This window comes from Lasioglossum baleicum, chromosome 5, assembly GCF_051020765.1.
Source record: "Lasioglossum baleicum chromosome 5, iyLasBale1, whole genome shotgun sequence".
Classification (NCBI taxonomy): Eukaryota; Metazoa; Arthropoda; class Insecta; order Hymenoptera; family Halictidae; genus Lasioglossum; species Lasioglossum baleicum.
The window spans coordinates 8,585,778-8,609,029 of NC_134933.1; the positions used below are offsets into that span (position 1 = coordinate 8,585,778).

At 34.7% G+C, this 23,252-nt stretch overlaps 3 protein-coding genes across 14 annotated transcripts; 1 reads left to right on the plus strand and 2 right to left on the minus strand.

Annotated features, from left to right (window-relative positions):
• Positions 1-649: 649 nt before the first annotated feature.
• Positions 650-4,945, minus strand: Ari-2 (E3 ubiquitin-protein ligase ari-2). Of its 4 annotated transcripts, none has more exons than XM_076424466.1 (8): positions 4,700-4,945; positions 3,627-4,149; positions 3,094-3,325; positions 2,903-3,020; positions 2,369-2,593; positions 2,066-2,278; positions 1,840-1,991; positions 650-1,512 (listed from the first exon to the last, which is right to left on the minus strand). In XM_076424466.1, exons 2-8 carry the CDS (start codon positions 4,147-4,149, stop codon positions 1,506-1,508), a joined length of 1,470 nt encoding a protein of 489 aa, XP_076280581.1. In that variant the 5' UTR covers positions 4,700-4,945; the 3' UTR covers positions 650-1,505. The 4 variants fall into 4 exon arrangements, with proteins under 4 accessions (XP_076280581.1, XP_076280578.1, XP_076280580.1 ...); XM_076424463.1 differs by having other exon boundaries at positions 650-1,700; positions 4,700-4,943; XM_076424465.1 differs by lacking the exon at positions 4,700-4,945 and adding an exon at positions 4,521-4,670 and having other exon boundaries at positions 650-1,700.
• Positions 4,946-6,044: 1,099 nt separating this feature from the next.
• LOC143209143 (dedicator of cytokinesis protein 9-like) lies at positions 6,045-21,485 on the minus strand. Of its 9 annotated transcripts, none has more exons than XM_076424448.1 (29): positions 20,724-21,485; positions 19,695-19,811; positions 19,344-19,522; positions 19,154-19,223; positions 18,340-18,780; positions 17,746-18,240; positions 17,498-17,664; positions 17,276-17,428; positions 17,121-17,200; positions 16,798-17,051; positions 16,478-16,719; positions 16,304-16,403; positions 15,848-16,219; positions 15,554-15,751; positions 15,331-15,477; positions 15,068-15,254; positions 14,960-14,989; positions 14,020-14,198; positions 13,736-13,944; positions 13,073-13,483; positions 12,689-12,989; positions 12,454-12,613; positions 12,226-12,386; positions 11,796-12,125; positions 11,215-11,365; positions 10,751-11,013; positions 10,307-10,664; positions 9,913-10,204; positions 6,045-9,837 (listed from the first exon to the last, which is right to left on the minus strand). In XM_076424448.1, the coding sequence occupies exons 1-29, from the start codon at positions 20,904-20,906 to the stop codon at positions 9,603-9,605; spliced, it is 6,465 nt and encodes a 2,154-aa protein (XP_076280563.1). In that variant the 5' UTR covers positions 20,907-21,485; the 3' UTR covers positions 6,045-9,602. The 9 variants fall into 9 exon arrangements, with proteins under 9 accessions (XP_076280563.1, XP_076280561.1, XP_076280562.1 ...); XM_076424446.1 differs by having other exon boundaries at positions 17,267-17,428; XM_076424447.1 differs by having other exon boundaries at positions 11,224-11,365; positions 17,267-17,428; positions 20,724-21,484.
• A 415-nt stretch (positions 21,486-21,900) lies between these two features.
• Atpsynf (ATP synthase, subunit F) lies at positions 21,901-23,027 on the plus strand. The gene is made up of 4 exons (XM_076424468.1): positions 21,901-22,156; positions 22,232-22,330; positions 22,672-22,788; positions 22,871-23,027. Exons 1-4 carry the CDS (start codon positions 22,078-22,080, stop codon positions 22,897-22,899), a joined length of 324 nt encoding a protein of 107 aa, XP_076280583.1. The 5' UTR covers positions 21,901-22,077; the 3' UTR covers positions 22,900-23,027.
• Positions 23,028-23,252: the final 225 nt, after the last annotated feature.

Genomic DNA, 23,252 nt, shown 5'->3' on the forward strand with positions numbered 1-23,252 from the left:
AAACGAACGATTTCGCGCCAATATCGGCCCCGATCGAGAACCTCAACCTGCAAAGAAAGCCTACCTAACCCGAAAACATTCATTTCCATCAAATTCTATTTACAAATAAAGTACGAGTACGGATTTTCCGGAAATTAATGATATACACTCCCACCCATAATTCCAGCTTGATTTTATTGTTTCTTTTGATGTAGCTATTTTATACGATAATATTTGAATGCAAAATTAAATATACGCACATATACTGTTCGAATAAATGTTGAAAAAAAGAAATTGAGAAATTGTGGGATGATTATGGACAGCTCTATTTAGAAGCTAAATTTAAAACAATTGCCCATTTAAATTTGGAAAATTAGAAAATACAAGAATAGTTATTAAAATTTACATAATATAGAATATTTTCGTCATGTTCTCTACATTTGACAAAATTAGTATAAGTACCATTTTTACTTCATAATATATAGGTCCAAACAATGACTTATGGACGGCAGTGTACACATACGATGCACTCAAAAAGTGTCTTATCATACCAATTTTTTCTTTATAATCTTCACTTTACCGATCGGACTGGTTAACGTGAATATATTTTTTTAAAATCAGGGAACTTCCTGAAAATGCGCTGAAATAAATAATTGTATCTCGAGACTGGTTTCAGTTAATTTACGATAAAGTTTATTTCTCTCTTAGCGACACAGTGGTTGTTACATTTAGTTTGGCGCGATGGCCGTTGCTGTAATAATATTCATCGACGAATCATTAACGATCATCATTCTCTCGTAGAATATCACGCTATTCTAACGTATCGTGTTTAAATAGCTTACAAAGAATTAATGCTCGGTTACGGCTACGTTCGTCGCAGATGTCTTTGATCGTTGCATACATCTTATACGCTAATTATAGAAAACGTCACATCCTTTTACATTACCACAATATTTACACGGCGAAAGATACCATTCGTTGGCACCTAATTATATTTGTTAGGCTACCTGCTTTTCTTGTTTATTCTTTTCTCGTAAGTTTTGTCAGTACTAAAACGTATCTTAAAAAGCAGCATTACTCGAAAAGAAATGTTAAAAATTTCCAACATGACCAACGTTTGTTTAAGTTTAAGTTCATTCGATGGTGCACCATGTTAAAAGTACCCCTTAAGATTCGCAATTGTTACTGCAGTTGATGGCGGACTTTATCTGTAAGCATCGACAAAAAGTAGTCCCTAAACATTGAACTTCGAAGAAAGCGCTGCATCGTTATGGAAATACACTTAGAGACTAGGAAATTAATATACACTCTACAACAAATTTTAACAGTCAGTCGGTACAATTAATACTTTCCTATTCCCCTCCTCCGTGGTGCTAATTTCTGTTTACGCACCAGTAGAATCATTCGTTATGTATCATTACATAAATAACTTAGCTAATAAGAATCGAATCGAGATTCGTTTTATCGGAATTCCAATTTCTCCCATGGAAAATGTCACTCGTGATACAGACGGACAAAATCAGTCCTCAAACGCTATAATTAAAAAAAAAAGACAAATAGGAAACACTATCATCTTTCGGCTGGAGTTCTTCACGTGTTAAGAGAGATAGTTTCTTCGGTTATCGTTTGCTGAACATCTGTAATCGTCCTTCTAATCATTAAAACTTTGTCCTATGTTCTGTGTCTTGTCCTCTTAGTGACGGATAGTTATCTAGTACATGCTACATAGAAAATATTATTTCTTGGAATATACGATTAATCGTTTCAAAAATTAAACTTCAATTACTTTACAAGTTTGGCCCGAATGTAGAAAACGCGTTAATGATTACAGAACACATTACATGTCCGATGAATGCTTACACCTCGAGGAAGTCCTTTAACAACGTCACACGACGTTTCTCGGCAATGTCCATTTGATTCTCTAGATCCCCGCGATCTGTCGTTTCCGCGTGCTCTATCTTCCAAGACAGATTTTCTATTTCAGCTTCTAACTGGGCTTGCTGATACTCGAACTTGAAATAAAAGCGCTTCGTCAGCACTCCCCGTACGATACGTTAATTTTGATAATGTTGGATGAAAGTTTTACCAATTCTTTACGCGGCCCCGGTTCCATATAGTAAGCATAGGGATAAGTATACTGCAAAGTGTAACGGCAACGTGCCAAAAGTGACGCAGCTTCGAACAAATGCTGCCAGTCGATCCAAGTTCCGCTCGCATTCATCACCTTTTTATTTATTCGCATTTTTATTCCCTCCAAAGTCTGTTCTTCCAACTTCAACGATTTACTGTGGTTCTCCCACTAATTGAGTCGGATCGAAACAAAAAGAGTTTATAGTTTATATTAATTTTTATGAACTATGCACGTTTCATACACCAGGCTCGGACTTACCCTCTCGTAATAATGAAGATACTTTTTCAAAGCTTCTCGAGCCTGCGCATGAACACTCTCATGGGCAATATTAGGATTCTCTTTGTAGCGAGAACATTCATAGTACTCAGTCCCATGCGCTTTCCAATCTCCAAGGCACATCCAACAAAAGTCATGTTTACAGTTGTAGCATTGCATGTGATTACAGCCACCGTTCTTCTCTATGCAAATATGACATTTCGGACACTGCAAAGTAAATGTTCGTTCTTTTACTAAACCGCGATTCTGTGTACAACAAGGTCTCTATATATCTGTGGTTGTAAAGAAAAACGCCACTGTCGGAATTTTAAAAAATTTGAGTTTATACACTAATTTAGCTTTAGAGTATAGGATTTAGATATTTACCAGAAAAAAAGTCATGAAAACAAATTCGAAAGTCCTATGTCAAAGAATTAGTAATCAAAACTTTAAACGGCAATATCTCGAAAATGAAAGTATGCGACATGGAGTGTTCTTCCTTATAACCACATATATAAGGAGAAGATGTGCACTAACATCTTTGGTGTGGGCACTAATATAGTTAGCCGTCTCAGAGTCATCTGCACACTTCGTCAACCATTTCTTAATCGTGTTGCAGTCGGTAGGTGCATGGTAATCCATACCGCATCGGAAGCTAGAATTGTTGCAATATTTATTTAGAATCGAGTAAATTCCCTATGCACCTTGTCGCGCAGTGCGATGCATACCAAAATATAGTTTTACACGTTGTACATATAACTCTTTTCGCCCGTTGTTCCTTCGACCGCATAACTATTTGACAGTTGGGTCCAGGACAGAATCTCAATTGCGGATGAGATTTCACATAGTCGCAAAAAGCAAATTGTTGATACCTTTCTCTCATGTTAGGTTTTGTCAGTAAAGACAAAACAAAGTCTTCTGGGGCTAGAACATCGCATTCTTGGGCCATGCAGCTTATTCCTAAGAGAAACAAAGATATCTATTACGAACAAGGGGTTGGAATATCAATGGGAATATTTGTTGCATTATTAAATTTGTATTAGATAAACGACTGAACGTATTTAATGTTCTAATAAACTACTGAAAGTATTGAACAAGGTATTATATTAGTTTTATCAGGCTGTGGAAGAAAAATTAGGTTTTCCAATTACAATAACTCCAAATGCAAAGGGTTAAAGCTATAATGAAACACATGGTAATTCCAAGTTAAAGGTGTTATAGTTTCTGTAATATATTATGTCTATTTAGTGAATGATCTTACCTGTAGAGATACCTTGAGTTATTTGTACTTCGAAATGCATACACCAACAGTCTTTACAAAACGAATGTCCACATGTTAATGTAGAAAACTTCTCGGCAGGGTAAACTGTAACACAAACCGAACACAATCCACCCCTTTGACCTTTCGATCCTGTCACCGTGTCCGTCGGAGGAATTGGCTTTACTTTTGATTTAATTAATAAACTGGAAGCATTGGTACTATATTTTACGATGATATCTTGTAATGCCCAATTGTGCGCGTGTAATAAAACTTTGGCTAACGACGGTGTTACGTGAAGACTATTACTTAACATTTCAACGTATTCGTTTAACAGTCTTTCCACTTCTTCGACTCGCAAACAATCGTATATAGCATATTCCGGATCCCTTCGGTTTTGATCGGGATCTATGTCATTGTCGACCTCACCACCCCACGGTTGAACATTGTAATAGTCTTCGTAGCCTGGATCTCCGCAGTCGGAGTCGGAATAATCCATTTCACTGTCATACTCTTTACTTGACATCTGCAACACAGAAAATATAGCCTTTCCTTTCCCAAATAACAGAAATATCTAACTACATGCTCTGGACAGTGTCGTTTCGATATGCAAATTATACATGTGTACACTGTGAGAGATAATCTTTCATAACCTCGTAATAATCTATTATTTATTTACATATGTGTATATATAGATATATATTAGACATACACTGCGAACGAATTACGTTAATATAATATTAAAACATTGAAGAAACATTTCATCGAAGGATGCAGCAGAAGGGAAACATTCGAGTCAGAATTTTCTACGAATGTGCAAAGTTTCTTTCCGGTTGGTACAGTTTTGTGGAATTCCTTTATTCAACAGTTTACAAAAAAAGGAAAATGAAAAGTTACTCGGAATAGCGGACGGAAAATATGATGTATCCACCGTGCTAAAATATTTTCAGCGAGCAAAACGTAAACGCAGCGTCTCGACGTGACGTTTCGTAAACAATTTCATGGAATTTCGAACGTTGTGTCACAATTAAACTGTTCGTTTCCTATCGAAACTCGACTGAAGAACGGCAACCCACCTTTAGCGTCGTTATTTATCAAGAATGATGCATTGATGTTTCTATTGCGTGAGTGAAACGGTAAAAGTTATTTAAAAGGCCTAACGCAGCCGTCTAAAACTAGCAGTCGCACCAGCGCATGGGTTCTATGTATACTTCGAAACTCGAGCATACGATGCGAACGATGTTGTAACAGATGATTTCATTTTAATCTGAGAGTAGATAAGAATGTCAGAATCACCTGATAGAAAGCTGCTGAGTTTTACAAACTGAACAGTATTCTATATACGGAAAAATTTTATTAGCTCAAAGTCTACTCTGTAACGCGGTAGACGCATATTTCGAAATATTTACATATTTACTACATTGTACTGATTGTACTACATGAATCTTCGAAAAAAATTTGAAAATGCGCTATACACGCATATGCGTATTGAATTTTGTCAAATGTATATGCTTTTTATGTATATCATTACAAAAGATTTCAACGGAACTAAATAGAATTGTACCAACGATGTGTTCAAGAAAATTATGATCTTTTATTTTATACTTTATTATGTATATTTTTTCGGTATTGATCAATTATTTGTACGTTTCATTTGCTAAAATATAAAATGCATTCTATTTACACTTTTTTTATATATAACTGCAAATACTCATTTCTGTAATTTGTAATAGATTTATATTTCTAAATATTTCGTTCAATATTTTTCGAAATTTGGAACACAGACAAGGTACAACATAGACTTGTCATCCTATAGGATTCCATGACCTAAGAATCTGCAGTATCAACGTGTTGATTCTCGTCGGTGCTGCAGAGGAGCGCGAAGATATAACAATTCGAATTCGAGGTTTTGAATAATTTTAAACCATGAACATTCGCACGCATTAATTTATTGAACACAATACACTGATAAATTAATTATATCTCTGCTTGTTCAACGATTATAAGAATTCCTTTCGCCAATGATGCTGTCGAGCACCTCCTTGGCTACCTTATCCTAATTCTTTTTAGTAAAAATTGGTAGTACTCGAGATACAGAGTAACTTTTGAAGCATGTCTTAAAGCATGTCAAAGTAACTTTTATGCACGATTATTTGTTTAGAGTATACAGTCGGGGACAATATTAAGTGGACACTTTTAAAAATTGCATAACTTGTTTAAAATTGGTCCAACGGACTTGAATTTTTTAAAGATGTTAGAGCGAATAGTTTGCTAGAGAATGAGTAAACAAAAATTTGTTTAGATTGCAATTGGTAGGAATCATTATCTTATTGTCCCCGACTGTATATAATTAATACCCGATTCTATCTATGCTGTGTATGTTGTGATCAGGTATCCTCTCTGTTATCAGTACCATGAGAGTTTTCAAATTATTTGTCATTTTATTGTTTTAGTCACGATGGCATATTTTTATAATGGCCATATGTCATCAGTTATTATAACATCAGTGTATTTAAAGCTGTAAACTATGTGACTACATTAGTATATATAATAATAAAATGTAAAATAATCCTGCGAGTGTGTTTACAACTTACAATTCTGTTATAATTGATTTACATTAAACAAAACGATTGCTTGTACATTTGATATTGCAAGTTAATAATTAATCTAACATTATTTCCGATACAATTTCTGACTAAAAAAACTATTATGCAACAAATTCATGCACATTTAATGAACATAAATTTATTTCGCAACTCGTCGTTTATATTTATCATATTAGCTTTCAGATTAATATGATATTTATATGAACAAAGACGCATCGTGTCACTTACAAACATAACAGCAACATTTATATTCATGCAGCTCTCGAATTTAGACACACATTGTGATTTCCCTTTGTCACATGCATACATACACATTATAGTCATTACTATAAGTTTTTCCTTTCATTATAAAAGCTTATATTGAATGTAAACAAACGACGTCGTACACTTTATACGATGTAATATGTTTATCATCAGCTTTCTAATCGAGATGAAAAGTGTAACTTTTATTATAAATATAGTACTGGACAGCATTCTGACTTTCATTTATTAAAACCTCTGCAACTAAATAGGCACTGCACTAGAAAACACGTCTTATTTTGAATCTTATGAATAAAAGAGGATCTACGTATAATAAACATTTTTCTCCAGTGAAAAAATACAGAATGTACAGCGTGAGAAAATTATTTTTACTGGATGTACTTTATATAACACCGGGTGTTAAAATTAAGTAACTTTATAAAAGAATATATAAGAAAACCTATGAAAAATTTTTGACGAGTGTGAAAAGAATTTTCATTTTCATATAATAGTTGAGATTGTGCATAAATTAATTGCACGATTATTATCTCGTTTACTTCTAAAGAAGTTTATAAAAGCGTACTTCACGTAATTACACTTGGAAACAACAAAAATATATTCTCCGCTTGCCAAAGTTGAGCATTAATCAATTACGATTTTAACAATTTTATAATTACAATTAATTCATATAATCAATTATATAAATGATAATTAAATATCTGCTTTAATTCATTCCGATTATACTTCAGTTGTAATCGAGAATTAAATATTTCAACCATAGTAGTGAATCGTTAATTGCATTATATGTATATATATTGCCCAACTCTGCCGATACTTGACGAAAATGTCATCTATATGTTCCTAACTTAGATTTTAGTAAAGAACTGCCAAACGCATTGCTACGTCGAAGACATACAATTGTTCCTGACAATTATTTCTTTGAAATCATTTATAATTTCATACGTATTTCTAATGGTATGCATTCATTCACGCTACAACTATAAAGTGTAGTCTGTATAAAAGAAATACGCCATGGCACAAAAGCTTTCCTCACTTTTCTTAGTCAAATACTATTTTTATTTTAAAGTTTATCAGTTCTGTAACTAAATACTACTAGTATACAAGTATAATATGTTTAATGTACATACTGTAATACGTAGTTGTTACTCAGCCTTTTTTTTATAGCATTATGACAATAAACAACTGTACACTAATTTTGCAGATTTATTATTGATATTGTTGATCAATTTTAAAACGAATAAAATGGCAAGTATAATAATGAATTCAACAAAATGAATGCAATAGTTACTCCTTATTCAATTAAATTACATAATACCATTTGTCATAATGCAATAACAAAATTATTTATAATATGTATGTTATTACCAAAAAGTTTTTTGTCATTTATATATATGCATATATTATACAGTATATCCTATGCTTGGAAAAACATTTATAAGCAGCTTTGTACTACTAAATTTGCAAATATATCTATAAAGCACATAATATAATTTGCAAATGCATATGTGTGTGTATTAAATAAATCACCTTTCGAGATAAATTCTAATTTGAAGCGATACATATTCCTAAAGTTAAATAACAGTACTCCATTGTTTAAACACAATATTTTGTGTGCATTAATTACAATTATACATTTTGTTTACATATAGAAATACATAAAATCTGCACGAAATGAAAACTCATCAAATGTTCCTTTTCCATTTTAAATTTGACCCCAGGTGCAATAATTGTAAAGAAAAGTGATAAAAATCCTAAAATATTCAACATTTAGATGTTTAAATTTTACATATCTCATAAATTTCAATATTCGTTATTTTATATACACGAATCACGAAACAATTGTACAGAATGCAATGAAGTTATTGCATGTTGTTTTTAAATGTATCACAACAAAGTTATATAAAGAAGATAAGCGCGCAGTGTAAACTCGAAATTAATTTGCGGACAGAACTTGTTCGAATTAAGTACTACGTCTATAAAATTCCGTTACTTCGTCAACCAGAATGAGAGAATGCAACGAGTATCACAATTTTTATGTGGCAGACATAGCGTAGTGTATATAAATGTTATATTAAATTTCAATATGTATCACCATGTATAAGTACATAAAAAAGTTTGTAAAATGTTTGAAATACTTGGCTTCCCAAAATGTGGTGACGTTATAAAATATTCTTCTCTCTCGGTTAATCATAATATTCGAGTAATTGTAGAATGTTCGCTAGCCACATCTTCTTTACATAATGCGTATATGTAGAATAAATTATACAAATATATACAAATTAAATTCTACCCACGTAACACATTCTAATATACAAATCATTCAATTCTTAAGTCAGTGTGTACGCGTACATGTCAATGCCCCTTTAGGTGCACTACACCAAACTATACTACATTCAACTAGATTTACTACACCGGGTGCATCCTCTAAGATTAACCACTATTTTTCAAGATATGTTTCCAACAAGTTGAAAACAATTGAAAATCCATCTTGAACGATAATCCATCTTGGAGGATGATGACACACTGCAGAATATTTTAATACATAGAAATTGTGTGTAAGACAATTATAAATTTTGTATTCAGAAGAAATTTAAGTCTTTCGTCTAGGCAAAACACCTAACCACTATATTTCTCTGTATTTTACCTTTCAATCTGTGTAAATTTTCGCTAAAAAGAATACGTGGAAAATCCATCGAAACATGGCAGTGATTAAAACATGAGAGATGTTTATGATTAGGCCATCTGATAAATATGTACCGTTTATAAAGATAGTAGTCCAGTATACGTCCACTGTATACGAAGTGCCATATGAAACCAACTATTTTAATTGTTCTCATTTCTATGCGTACGCACTACGCACGTATTAGCATTTAGCGATATAATAAGAAATGACAGTTTGATTCTATTACTAATTCATAATTGCAGCGATTTACTGAACTAGTAACAATATTCCCTAATTCATAATTAATAACACAGTTATTTTTGTGCTTAAAGAAATGAATAATGGGTTAACGCACAACCCATTTTGTACCACCTGTTCGGAGAAGAAATTTCTTGTAAAACAAAATCTAATAGATTCGCTCTGGTGACTTGTTTCGAGACATGGCTTAGTTTAAGCTGTACTCGTATGATTATTAGCACCACTGATAGCACTAAACAAAGCAGCGCTGTTGCGCTTGAAATTACAAACTTGCTCGTCAGGCCAAATGGGTTCTCCAAGTAACGACGATAAACTTTGACAAAGTTTCTGGTAATTCTCACGTAATACTTCTTGATACTCGTGCTGATCGGATGTAATCAACTTACTATTTATTTGGAGAGCCGTGTAACATATCTTAACAAATTCCCTGCAAGCATTTGTATATTAAATGAAAATCCCTGTAAGCGGAGAAAATAGCTGATCATTGAGAATTAGTGGTTACCTAAAAACATCCTTTAGTTCCTCGACTTTATCATCTGGATATTGCGGGGATAACGCAGGATCTAGGAACGCAGAAGCATACGCAAGTGGCCCGGCATTCACTGTAACGCATATACTTCCTTGTAGTCTTAACTGTAATTTTTTCACATCGGTTGGACCGATAAGGGCTACATCCTCTAATTCTTGAACTCGTTGCCGCATTTCATCCAGTGCCACTTCTATTGGACTGAGCTCCATTATCCGTTTCTCAGACACCAAAATTCGCTTTTTAATGTACGGGAACGAATATTGTGCTGAAATATTAACGCAAACGTCAATCAACATATTCTACATATGAAGTGAACACTTAGGAAGCTACAATCAAATTAAAAATTGCTGATGTAAAACGAACGTACTCGTTAGAATCGTTCTCCGCTTCCATTGATCCTCTGGATTGCCTCTCGCTTTTCCTTCCTTAGTGAATGGAGTTTCAAACATGAAGCATGCCACGTTATGATTCTGTTCGAATTCGGTTTGCCTGGTTTCCAATTCGTACTTCTCGAAATAAGGTGTCACGTGAGTGACTTGAATGTACGCAAATTTTTGATCCAATTCGGTGATATCAATTGGCACGGAGTCCATAATCATTTTAACATTTTCCGCGCCAAACTTGTCGGAATATAAACGATTCAGACGCTCGGAAATTTCTGACAAAGACGTGACTTTTGGTTCTTTGTAAATGTACTCTTGCCCGTTCTCATCTTCAAAGTACGCCTATAAAATACATAGGTATAAAAATGAAATTACGAAACCGATTAAACTCGCATTTGTAGAACAGAAGCACGTTCAGTTTTTCTTACCGAACCGAAAAATGCAACTCTATAAAACCTCCCAAGAAGTCTCTTTCCGGATTTAGTAACTTCTACGATTTTATTACACGCCTGTGCTAAGTGTGAATAACAATTCGCTAGAGCCTCGTAGTTTCGTTTCTCTTCGTAGATAGGAACTATTAAACGGTATAGGTGCCCAAGCAACTCGAATCTTTCTGCCTTTTCTAGCATCTCTGCACAAACTTCCAATTGTTCGAGGAGTAAGTATTCGTTATAGTGAATATCTTGTACACCTAAAATAGTAAAATCGAAAAATGAATTGTTCAAGAGCGTACGTGAATAATTTGACTTTCTAAAATAAGAATATGAATTAAGACAAAAATTACACCATGCAAATCACATATACGCAATGTAAAAGATACAAATTAAAAAGATGAAACAGATTGAAAATATTTATAGATATAAATCATAATAGAAACGTGTAAAAAACATACAAATCTCACCAGCATCGAGTTTCAGACTGCACTCGTCCCTAGAAATGTTCTCAGAGATTTTGTCGAACGCTTCTGCACCCCACGTGTGAACTTTTTTCAATTTCAAGTATTCCGCCATTAATGCGGCAATATGTAAATGGCAGCAGGCAGCCTAAGATAAAATAGTTGTATTAAAATTTTTTTAATAAATCCAGTTATTCGAGGATACACTCCCGCCGTCACCGGACACTTATTCAAATTTCGATGCAGACACGACTTTTTGTTATTAAAGGACCTATATTATGAAATAAAAATAAATCAAATCTGACCAAAATATCCTATATTTTCTAAATTTTAATTATTATTCTCGTATTTTCTAATTTTTCAAATTTAAGTATAACACCACCATTTCTTAATCTCTGTTTCCAACATTTATTCAAATATATATTTAATTTTCCATTCAAATATGATCGTATAATAGCTACATCTATAATCAAAATAAAACAATCAAATCAAGCTGGAAGGTTGTATTCTTTAATTACCATTTTGTTGAAGATAAGTAAGTGTCCAGTAATTTATGGAGTGTACATAAAAATGCGTACCTCTGAAAAATTTCCATCCCTCGCATGATTTCTAGCCATAGTTTCCAACCACGTATATCTTAATTCCGGCGTACTGGCGTAAGAGTTGGCTAAACTGTGTTGCAGGTCAACTAACATTTCTGGATCGTTATTGTGCTCTCTCATTTGCGCGGTCGCCATTAGAACGGTCCGGATTCTTTTATTGAGATCTTTCACTTCTACTGGGAAACCTGTACCTTTCATTACTTTGTCAGACGAAGCATAGCTGTTTATCAAGGATAACGATTCTTGAAATCTTGAATTATTCAATCCAATCACGTTTCCAAGCATTTGTGAAACAGAGATTATCACCTGTTTTACAAATAAATGCATAAAATATTTTAAACACACTTCTATCTTCATTCGCCAATAAAAAAATACAAAAATATTAAATTTTATAAATCTCGCTTACTTGCAAGTGAACTCTAGTCAAACCCTTTCGACTGGTGAACTCAAAATTACTTCTCATGAGTAGGTAAACCAATGCGCAAGACTCCTGTCTAATAGAACTTAATTTACTGTTACAACAGCGCAATAACTCGTAGCATAAACGCCCGCAAAGGACTGCATTCCCTGTAAAATTAATTATAACTAATAACACCTGCCTAACAACTCTTTCGGATGTTATTGGAATGCATACCTTGGAAAAGAATTATAGAATAATTGTTTAGGAAAGCTCTGAAGCTGGCGAAAACGTGGCGTAACAAAGTCTCCGACTGGCCAACTTGCAAGAATGATAAATATATATTGAAAACTTTTTGCATAATAGGATTATCACCGTTCGTTGCTAAAAGTACATCCTGCAAAAACGCACGTTAATTTCATTGCCCTCGAGGGTTAGACAACTGTGTAAACGGAAATGTGTGGTCTTATACCTTAAAATGGAGGCAGAACAATCCTAAACAATCTAATGCGATGAGACCAACTTCTGTTGCCATATTTGCTTCTAATAAAACTTGATGGACTTTTCCAGTGTCATTTTCGACAAGATTTTCTCGAAGAGTGTTGTTATGGGGTTGTAAAGTGCTGGTAGCTGGTCCTTCGCTGGAGAAATCAGGAGGCGCCATTCTAGCTGGTAACGTCATCGCCTTCACTGTTCGAGGTTTTCCAGAATTGTTCGTCACGTTTGTTGTAATTTGCCTCTTCCCAATATACTTGAAATGATAAAGACTCATCCTAAAAGAGAAGATTCAAATGCATTCACTTTCCGCGCAGTGAGGAGAAATCTTTCGATATTGCATTCGTAGACATCGACTTACTCTATCACCGAGAAAAAGTTCAAAATTTCTAGATCACTGCATTGCTGCCACCAAGCGATAACTTGATGGTCGCCCAAGTATTTTATAACAAATAAGAAACAAAGCAGAATATCCTTCACTTCGGACGACTGCAATTTATCGCATCTTGAGGATGACTGTGTAACACTTAGGGACCGTGAGTGTCTCTTCTTCTCACCGGTGCCATTTTCAATTGGTTCGCGGATCACAATTGTAGTTTCTTGGGATATATTTGATTGTGAAACACCAGATATCGTTGACGTATCCGACTCTATGCTAGTACACGAATATCCATTGACTAAACCCTGGCCTGCTATGGCCGCGAAGTACGTAGAATCTCGTAAATGCATGGACGCCCTTATCGGAGACTGTGTATCCAAATTGACTGTGAGCCTGTGTGCAATATTTGGTGTAAATTATTTCCATTATATGAGTGGCGACTCAGAGAGTCACCGCTAAAAATATGTGGGTACCTAATCGATTGCTAAACATTTACGTTTGAGGTAGTATCTATCAATTTCGTATCCATGAAAAACTAAAAGTCATATAAAATCGAATTTTTCTAGGTCAAAAGAAATATGTTTAATTTTCGAGTTGAAATAGCTGCGAGTGCAAAAGGTTCAGATAGTTATTATTCAATCTTACCTGTGAATTGACTTTGGAGTTCCAGTAGCTGTTGTGACGCTACTAGTATCTTTGTTTGCTAAAAATGAACTACTGGTTGATATTCTGTTGGTTCCATTTTGCTTAGCTTCTGTTTTACTGCTATCGTGTACAGATTGCAGTCGATGCAAATTTTCCAATACGATCCCCAGCCATGGTATATAAACGGACGCTATTCTACTTAATTGACCCTGCGCGAATAGAATTATTTTAAACTACTACTTGCAACTTAATTATCACGAATGATCAAGTTATAACCGATTTACCTTATTCTGATATCTATCATCGAGTTCGTGTTTCGCCATTAAATCTCTTAACGTAGCCATCGCCACTTTTCGAATTTGTACAATTTCATTCAAAGACGTTTTCACCTCTTGCATTAACAATCCAACCAAAAAGTGATGTTTACAGAAGTCTTCGGATAAACAGTACTCATTAATTAAATCTGTAACGAATACCTTGACGTTAATGAATCTGTTTTACTTTTAATGAAACTGATGATATGAACACATAAATGTATATATAGACATTCAAAGTCCACCTAAAAACATTAAATATCAAATGAAATTAAAATAAAATTATTCCATAATTTATTTATGTCGTAAATTGTCAAGGCCACTGAAAACAATTTTTCATAGAAATCGATTAATTCATATTGTTCTGCTAATTTTATATTTATAAAATGTTTATAGAATCGTGCAGTTCATACGATACTATGCTTGAAATAACGTGAAACAAACTGTGAGCATACTATAGATGTAGTGTGATTACGAAATATCCTATTAACCCTTAGCACTCGAACGGTGACTCTGAGGCGCCACTAAAAATGATTAAATATGTCGGTATCTAATCAATTACTAAACATTTAGGTACTATATGAGGTATTATACCAATTTCATATCTATAAAATTTAAAAAATCATAGGGAACGGAAATATTCTAGGTCGGAAGAAATGTCTAATCTTCGAGTAAAAATACCTCCGAGTTCAAAGGGTTAACTTATAAAACCTTCGATACTCGGTGCATCTCAACGATATAATAAATCAAGCTTGCATAGCAACAAATAAGAATGCCATGAAAAGATTTTCTATAAATCTAGTGATCGATGGTGATCGAATATCAAAAAATTGTGTGCATCTCCCACTCGCTATGGCTACAGTAACAAACCACAATAAAGACGGGAGTGTATGAACGTAACTTAACATACCATCACATTCTGGATCACTCTCTGTATCTTCTGAATAAAGCATAAAATCGTTATATATTACGTAGTTGAAGATACTGAATATAATAATAATGGTGATTATAATATTACCTTTGGAGGTGATTCGTGATTGCATCATTGGCAAATTGAAGGATACGTAATGTTCGTGGGAACAGATTATTTGCAGAAAGGTGAATTTGAAGTCGTGTAATGTACGTGGATCGCCCGGGGAAAAGTTGTCTATATACGAATTGATTAGGCAGAAAACAAATCCGCGGTCCATGAACGTGAGACATCGCTATGAACATTTTCATTGATTAACACGCCCGTCTTTGCAAAGACAAACTTCTAGAGAACACGTTGCGTTCACTTACTTTTAAAAATTGTGCGAGACTTTTGTTCAACTCGTGAGTTTCGACGGGCATTTCTTTGTATTTAGTCATAAGATATGGCATAATAACGTCTACCAAGCTCTTGATTTTCTCATGATATTCTCTGGAGAACCTTTCGTTTCTGTGCATCTGTAAAACAGTTTAGTTAATACATTTACTCCGATAATCTATCGATTAATTATTAACATCCTATTACACGACCCACCTTTATTCTACCCGTTGCGAGTAAATGTTGCGCCATACTTTTGATCATTATTTCAAAGAAGAAACTGGAGTGGTGCATAAACTTATTCACCACAAGAAAATCAGTATTACTAGGCTGTAACAGTGTAGGAAGATGCTTTCCCAACTGTTCGTGAACTGTAACACTGCCGTTTCCTTGTGTTGGCGATACAAAAACGAACTATAAAATACGTCAGTGCAAGATTAATATTTTCCTTGTATCCCTAATTATTATTTAAAGACGATAAAATCGGTTACGTCTTCCAGGAATGTTTACCTTGATATAAGCTTGGAGAGTTTCCTTTCTACCAGCTTCGTGTACCATATTTATAAAGTGTATTAAAACTCTTATTATAAATAATCCGACTTCGTCGTTCATCGTATGCGTTAATAACGTGAACAGTTGGTTCAGTATAGTAGGAAGAAATGTAATAACGGTAACTAGCTGTACTGCATGAGCAGCTTTTAATATTTTGCATGTCTCCGAATCCGCTGGTATTGCTCCCTGCGTTGTATCCAGGATTCGTTCCATGTGGGCAAATAAATTATGCAAATGCACGTCGCGCGTGAACACAGTGGAAATTAATTGGAACGCTACTGTGAATACTGGTCGCTGAGAATCGATCCACGTGATTTCTGGTCCTGCGTTCTGCAATTATAAAAAATTCCCGTTTCCAAAATATTGTCGAAATTTCTCGAAACACATACATATATCATTTGACCTCATTCTTACCCCTTTTCCTAACCCAAGAGGCTGTATCGAAAGATATCCTGAAGGTAAATGTGTTGCTACGGGTAGAGTTTGTACGTTCATATCCATATCCACATTCAGTCTGTAGAAAATACACGATTTTTTAATATAAGTGACTATAAAATGACAGAATGAATGAATTTTTTGTTGTCCTACCTTCCTTTATGTAGCAAGGGGGACCATGCGTAACCAACACAATTTTCGACTCCGTTCTCCTTCTTCTTGTTCATATCACAACTTATGTGATAGAAAGAGAAAAGCAAGTGATGTTTCGAATGTAGTTTCGTTGGCAGTCGTATTTTAATTTCTTCGTACCACGAAGGAATTGCGTTATGATGTAAAACCGAGCAACACGCGCGTAGACATAAAAGCGGAGCACCGGGTCTTCCGTATATACACTACATAATCGAAAGCGAGAGAATAATGTTAGTAATACTGTGGCAACCTGTTCGAACAAAACTAAAGTTTACACATACTCTCAAAGGTGTAGCATTTTCACTATCTTCGTCTCGTAGTTCAACGATGCACGCAATGTTCCTGGCTCTGGTAAATATTTTTTGTGTATCGAAACACAGAGTTTGCGGATAAACGTAAAGGTGATTAATGTATGTCGTATAAGGATGAACATCTTTTTCCGAAGTACACTCGAATTCTGCCACTTCAAGAGTCGGTTCCGATGTCGGTGGCAATGGGAATGGCTTTAAAGCTGCTAAGGACGTAGACAGCGTATCTGGAAAGAGAAAAGGAACCTAGATACTTTTCATTGTTTCATTATAATTCGTTAAAAATCGAAACATACTTTCAGGTAGTTCTGTAATTGACTCAATTTTTATTTTTAACCATCCTGGTATCACAGTCAATTTACTAAGTTTTTCAGGCCTAAAATAAAAAAACGCATTAATAAACATTCGTACGCGACTTGGTTTGTACTACATCGACATATACTTTCTGTACTCTGAGAGAAGTTTCAGCAATTCCTCATCCTTTATTTTATTTCCTTCTTGTCTATATATTGCTGGAAAATCAGATGACGTATCTAGTTCGTTACTATATAATCGAAACAAAGGTCTGGCAGCCCAAGCGAAAGGCATTCTATAATTTCCCAGTCTGAAAAATGTAATTCGCATTGATCGAAATTTTACAATAATTTTTTGATAAAGTTCTAGTGAAATTTACCTTTGGCAACAAGCTCTGACTTGTTTGTGAACTTTTAAACCTAACCGTGGATCTTTCGTAGCTCTCAAATATGGTTCCGAAGTTTGACATATATTTCCTTGTAATATTTTATCTATTCTTACGACCAAGAATATATCGGGATGAGGGTTACTAATGCTAAATATGGCCTGTAAACGCGAATAAAATATTGTTAATCAATTACATAATATGACAATCGTAATATACAATTAACATTTAAAACGACAAACCTGTTTTGGATATTTCATCCACTCTAAAGATATATTTTTTAAATCATCTGGTAATTTTATATTATCCGTAGATTCCGTCATAATACCTACAGGACTCAACTCTTTTATCATTCCTTGAACAACTTCATGATTGATATCGAAATGAAAATTTTCGGCGAGTTTTCTACCATTTCTTGCATCATAAAGGCTCAGTGTTGTTTGATACGGTTCCACCTGACACAATGACTCCTTTTCATCTATAGGCGCTTGTAATCTAAATTTAAGACTTTCGCATTTCACAAAAATCCTGTGTCCGAATTGCTCTTTGAATGGGTCCAGGTTCTGCTCGTTGGAACATCCTGGTTGTTGCTTACTGTGCGGAATATGAGGGTAAATACTAAACAATCGTTTACGATTTTCACGCCTGACTAATGCTATACTTGTATCTGTTTCCCTGGAATATTTAATCAATTGCGGATTCATGCTCTGCTCTAAGCCTTTCAATGTTCCATAAACCTGGAAATACCAATAAAAAATGTTTAATTCTCACAGAATCTAGAAAAGTTACAAATGTTAAAGAATCTAGTATGCATACTTTATTTTTACGTTTGTTACCTGCATAGGTTGAGGCGAGGGGGGAGGTGTATTGCACGCTCTTTCCAACGATGCGGCGCGCTTTTCTTCCTGTTGTTTATAATGCTGCAATACTGAGCTCAACTTTAATAACCAATCCTGCATGTCCGCCTCGTTGTCTGACGCTAAAGTATACGATTTATGAGTCCCGCTCATTCTTAATTCAAAACAGTATCTTCCACGTTTCGGGTTCCTCGCAACTTCGGTACAAAAATCCATAACTATCGTTAATTTCGCTTCGCCTTTTTTTTCATCTTTAAAAAACTCGAGAATATATGTGCCGTCAACTTCTTGTCTAAGGTGGCAAAAGCGTCTTTTAAATGATTTCGAGCCAATATGTGCAAACATTCGGTCGCTGCTTCCGATTTCTGGTCCTTTCATCAGATAGCCCTCTTTCGTGATTCCATTACTCTTCGTTGACTCCTGGTGACATTAAACAAATTATTATTTTCTCGAAAAATTTACAAAATACTCTACAATGCGAAATTTTTACCATATACAAATAAAAAGAAACTAGTAGTATATTTATCACGAAAACAATTTTTTAAAGATACTAACGTTGTTATGTTGTAAATTAATTCTGCGAACAATGAATTGAATAAAAAACAATTAACACTATAAATATATACATATACATATATCGATTCAAGCATTTACAATATAACTTGTAACGAACAATATCTAATAGGCAAATCTTGTTTATGATTATATCATGCAATCAGATAAAACTCTGTAATAAAAATTGTAATTTTCAGATAGCTTTCTTTGTATTCACATTTAAAGCAGAATATTTTACCTCGTCAACTTGGTCTACTTCGGTATCGATTTCGTATATCTCATCTTTCAAATCGTCTGTTTTTGCTATTCTAAAAAAAAAGAAGAAAAAGGTAAAAATGTAACCAAGTTTCACACATTGTTTATAGGAAATACATAATAATATTTATACTAGTGGGAGAGTACAGATATGACAAGGGTAAAAGACATACTTAGGCAATTCAAGATAAGTTCCACTATAAGCAGAATATTTATAATGTATCAGGTTCCAGTTGGATGTATAACTTCGTAAACATTCCTTTGTAAGAAGATTCTCCCCTCCTTCGTCATTATCTGAGACTTGCGGTACTGTTGGCGTAAGAGTACGGTATCTTCTGGGCAATACTACTTGCTGTAAGGAAAAAATGTTTATATTTAACTGTTGCAGCAAAACATAGCAATATATTCTTGTAGGTATAGTCCGACCTCGGTAACATCCTGTGCATGAATTCATGATAATTTATCTACTCATACAACGGATGCAAATTTTGATAAATAGATAAGAAATAGTGAACAAAACTCACAGAGACGTCGTCCTGAGGATAGAGTAGAAGCTCTCTCTGAGGGTCGTTTTGTAATAAAGTTTTATTCTTCAATACAAAACTTTCGAAATCTATGGGTTCTACTAAATGTGGTTTGCTCTGAAAATAAATAGTAATTCTATTGAGATAAATAAAAAAAAAGAGAACAGTATATATTAATTTAATTCGCACACTAATTGTTAATTCAAGTAATGCATAACGCATGCAGATTAGAACTTCTACCAGTACATTCTTTAGAAGTTAAACACCAATTTATATCAATCTCTATTATCTGATGATAGTAAATGGGACAAACAACGATGTACAAAAAGAGTATAATTTGTCCTTGATTCAAGGAAGTAATAGTAATAATGATCCGAGAGTACAAAAAAAAGACGATATTCACTACCATAAATAGACATGTTTCAAACTGAATAACAGTATCATCGAAATAAACCGAATTTCATGTGAATAAATCCACAATTAGTTGATAAATCTATCGGTGGTCTGTCAAAGTCAATATAAACAGCGTGAATTAGTGAAATATTTATTTAATTATTTCTCGATTCGAAATATATCTATAGGGAGAATTTTGTCAACAGGATTGACAGCAATTATCATGAATAATGAATTAAAATTCTAATGAATGCATCGACGAATGGTGTCAAGGAAAACAAACCGTTATCGGTCTGAATTGTCATTGTGAAAATGTTCTAGGAGGTGCGAGTGAAAATTGATCGCGAAGATCGAGCGCCAATAAGTAATGAAATCAGAATGTCAGCGGTCCTACCTGTACGGTACTCTCGCGTACTACCTGGGAGACAGTCTCTCGCAATTGAGCTGCCATGCCTGGTTTACCCAAGCCGCGAGTAAACTTCCTTTCGCTCATCTTTGCCAATGATACATTGATCTCATCACTGTACACCGTACATCACAGAACACAAATCACAAATATCACATGCACTCATTACACACGACCATGGTAACCGCTCGTTATCGCCGCGGCCATATTTACGCGGCTTCTAAACTCACGTCGTAAGAACGCATGACCATGACCAGTGCTGCCAGATGAGGAGAATCACGCCGATATGAGGTACCCCCTCTCTGATGACCAGAGTAATATGTGACACGTTGCGCGTGTGCGACGGGGATTGAGTGAGGCAAATGGGAGACACGTTGCGCGTGCGCGATGGGGACGCAACAATGGCATGACATTTCGCAGGTTTTAGGTTATTGCCGCGTAAAATTCACCCATTTACTTATTTCACATACTATGTAATTATTGATCCCTTTATGTCTATGTTGTGAGTTGTATTTCGTTAAAATATAACGTTACAAATAAAACGTAATTTGTCAATTTATCGTGTAGAAGAAAAATGAGTGAATTTATTATCCCAGTCTCTTTTATGCAACTATTTTTGAGGAGCGTATGAGGGTTAACAGTGTTAAAATATATTATGATTTATTGATTTTACTGGAATGTAACTCAGTACTACATACATACAGATTTCAAAATTTTTTCAATTGTACATATAACAGAAAGCATTCATACTTCGCTTCACGACTGAAACTCCCACATGTTACAATTCATTTTATTTATTATATAATAAAGAATGTTTACAATGTCTATTTAGAACGAACCATATGATTTATTTCATTAAGTACGTATATGTACACGAGTACGATACGATACGCGGCAATAACCTAAAACCTGCGAAATGTCATGTCATCTCATCTGTCATCGTTGCGTCCCCATCGCGCACGCGCAACGTGTCTCCCATTTGCCCCACTCAATCCTAAAGCGATGGAATAGGATAGTGGAAGGGGAAAAGGAGGAGAGTACCATGGTTGCAATATTGCAACCTATCTGGCAGCACTGCGCATGACTGATCACTCTATGCCATAGACTACACACAGACCGGAGGTGAAACTCCGTAAGTATATGTGTATATGGTCTGATATGGTCCAAGGGGCATCCAAGGGGTATCCTCTCTGATTCGAAATCCCCCTAGTACCATATCATATCCAATCATATCCAATCATATCTGATCATATCTGAATCATATCTGATCATATCCAATCATATCTGATCATATCTGAATCATATCTGATCATATCCAATCATATCCAATTAGAGCAACCACCCTGATCTGCCCTGATCGTATCCAATCGTATCCACTGTTCTAGGGATTTTCTTTACAAGGGGTTACGGCCGCAGTGCCTGCCAGTTGCTGCCAGTGCCTGCAAGGCCACAATAACCGTCCGTCAGACAGTCAGTTCGTTGTGGTTCGTTGATACGTTTTGACGGACGTTCAACTTCAACTTCAACTGTTCACGTTCTTCTTCTCTCTCTTGGACTGCGAGTCTCGTGTATTTAATAGCAAATATGAATATCGGATTGTATCCGAAAGGATACGATAGAAGCGTACACGGCCCGTACGATCCTGCTCGGTATTATGGAAAACGTGAGTTTCATCGTCACTAATCTCTTGACTGAATGTTAATTTAAAAATTTCATTTTTGACTATATACATTTACAGCCGATACACCGCTCGGAGAAGTGAAACTTGGCGAGCTAACTAAATGGATTGGACGACGTGAGATTGGATTTAGACCTTTTGCTGGTTTATGTTCACGAGGTACTTATTTTCTGTGTCAAAATGGCTATATTATACTTTAATAATTGCGTAACGATTCCACTCTCCCTCCCGTGCTCACCCTCTATTTCATTTACATCATACTCCTCGTTTGAATTCGATGTATTTGTTCGATTCGATCAATCATATTTTTAATTTTATATTTCGAAGTGTAAAATGAAATTGGAAAAAATATCACAGTAGAATTTTTCCTGGAAGTATTTTCGATAAGTATGTAAAAGGTTAAGAAGAGCAAAAGTGACTGTGTATCGTCATTGTGTAGAGTTAGAAGTCTAGCATAATTTATGATATAAGTTAGCTTTAAAGTTATCATCGCATTGTAGCTTTCTGGCGCTGGCAGCATAAATACATACATCCTCTGAAGTCGGGTTTCGCACCGGTCATGCAAGTTGCTATCGCAGGATCAATCACATTCTACATAATGAATTATTTGCGTTTGAGTAAGTTTATTATTTTAAAAGTATTTCTCGATTGAAATACTACGAAAACCTCTACAATAACAAAATGTTATTCAATTTATAGGGGGACACAGAAAATACAAGTACCACTAAACTATTACATCGCCAATGAAGATCGTTTCAGTCAAAATAGAATACAACGTTGCATTAGTTAATAAGATGAATGTTAACGATTTGGAACGCTTATAATATACTAAATAAATATTTCTCAAACATGTAAATATTCTATACTGTGGTGTTATTTCGATTAAAAGTATACAGACCTAAACCGGATTTATGTTAAGGACATGATTTCTATGTTATTCTTTATTTCTTTAAATGTGAAGCAGCAAAAATATTCTTAAAACACAGGGACGTTTGCTAGAATCTTCTGCGTCTGTATTATCAGAAGTAAATATTATATAAAAGATCGATTAGAACGTCGCGATGGAAAACTATTATTCGAT

What these genes read in the sequence shown, in the direction of transcription:
- Atpsynf (XM_076424468.1), top strand. Translation starts at nt 22,078, where the DNA reads ATGAATATCGGATTGTATCCGAAAGGATACGATAGAAGCGTACACGGC. An exon ending in TGCTGGTTTATGTTCACGAG is followed by an intron (nt 22,331 to 22,671) that starts GTACTTATTTTC and finishes ATCGCATTGTAG; the next exon opens with CTTTCTGGCGCTGGCAGCAT. An exon ending in AATGAATTATTTGCGTTTGA is followed by an intron (nt 22,789 to 22,870) that starts GTAAGTTTATTA and finishes TTCAATTTATAG; the next exon opens with GGGGACACAGAAAATACAAG.
- LOC143209143 (XM_076424446.1), bottom strand. Translation starts at nt 20,906, where the DNA reads ATGTCATGCCATTGTTGCGTCCCCATCGCGCACGCGCAACGTGTCTCC. An exon ending in TGTTCTGCCTCCATTTTAAG is followed by an intron (nt 12,614 to 12,688) that starts GTATAAGACCAC and finishes GCGTTTTTGCAG; the next exon opens with GATGTACTTTTAGCAACGAA. An exon ending in GAACTAAAGGATGTTTTTAG is followed by an intron (nt 9,838 to 9,912) that starts GTAACCACTAAT and finishes AAATGCTTGCAG; the next exon opens with GGAATTTGTTAAGATATGTT.
- Ari-2 (XM_076424463.1), bottom strand. Translation starts at nt 4,149, where the DNA reads ATGTCAAGTAAAGAGTATGACAGTGAAATGGATTATTCCGACTCCGAC. An exon ending in ACGTGTAAAACTATATTTTG is followed by an intron (nt 3,021 to 3,093) that starts GTATGCATCGCA and finishes CAACAATTCTAG; the next exon opens with CTTCCGATGCGGTATGGATT. An exon ending in TTAGTGCCCACACCAAAGAT is followed by an intron (nt 2,594 to 2,902) that starts GTTAGTGCACAT and finishes TTTACTTTGCAG; the next exon opens with TGTCCGAAATGTCATATTTG.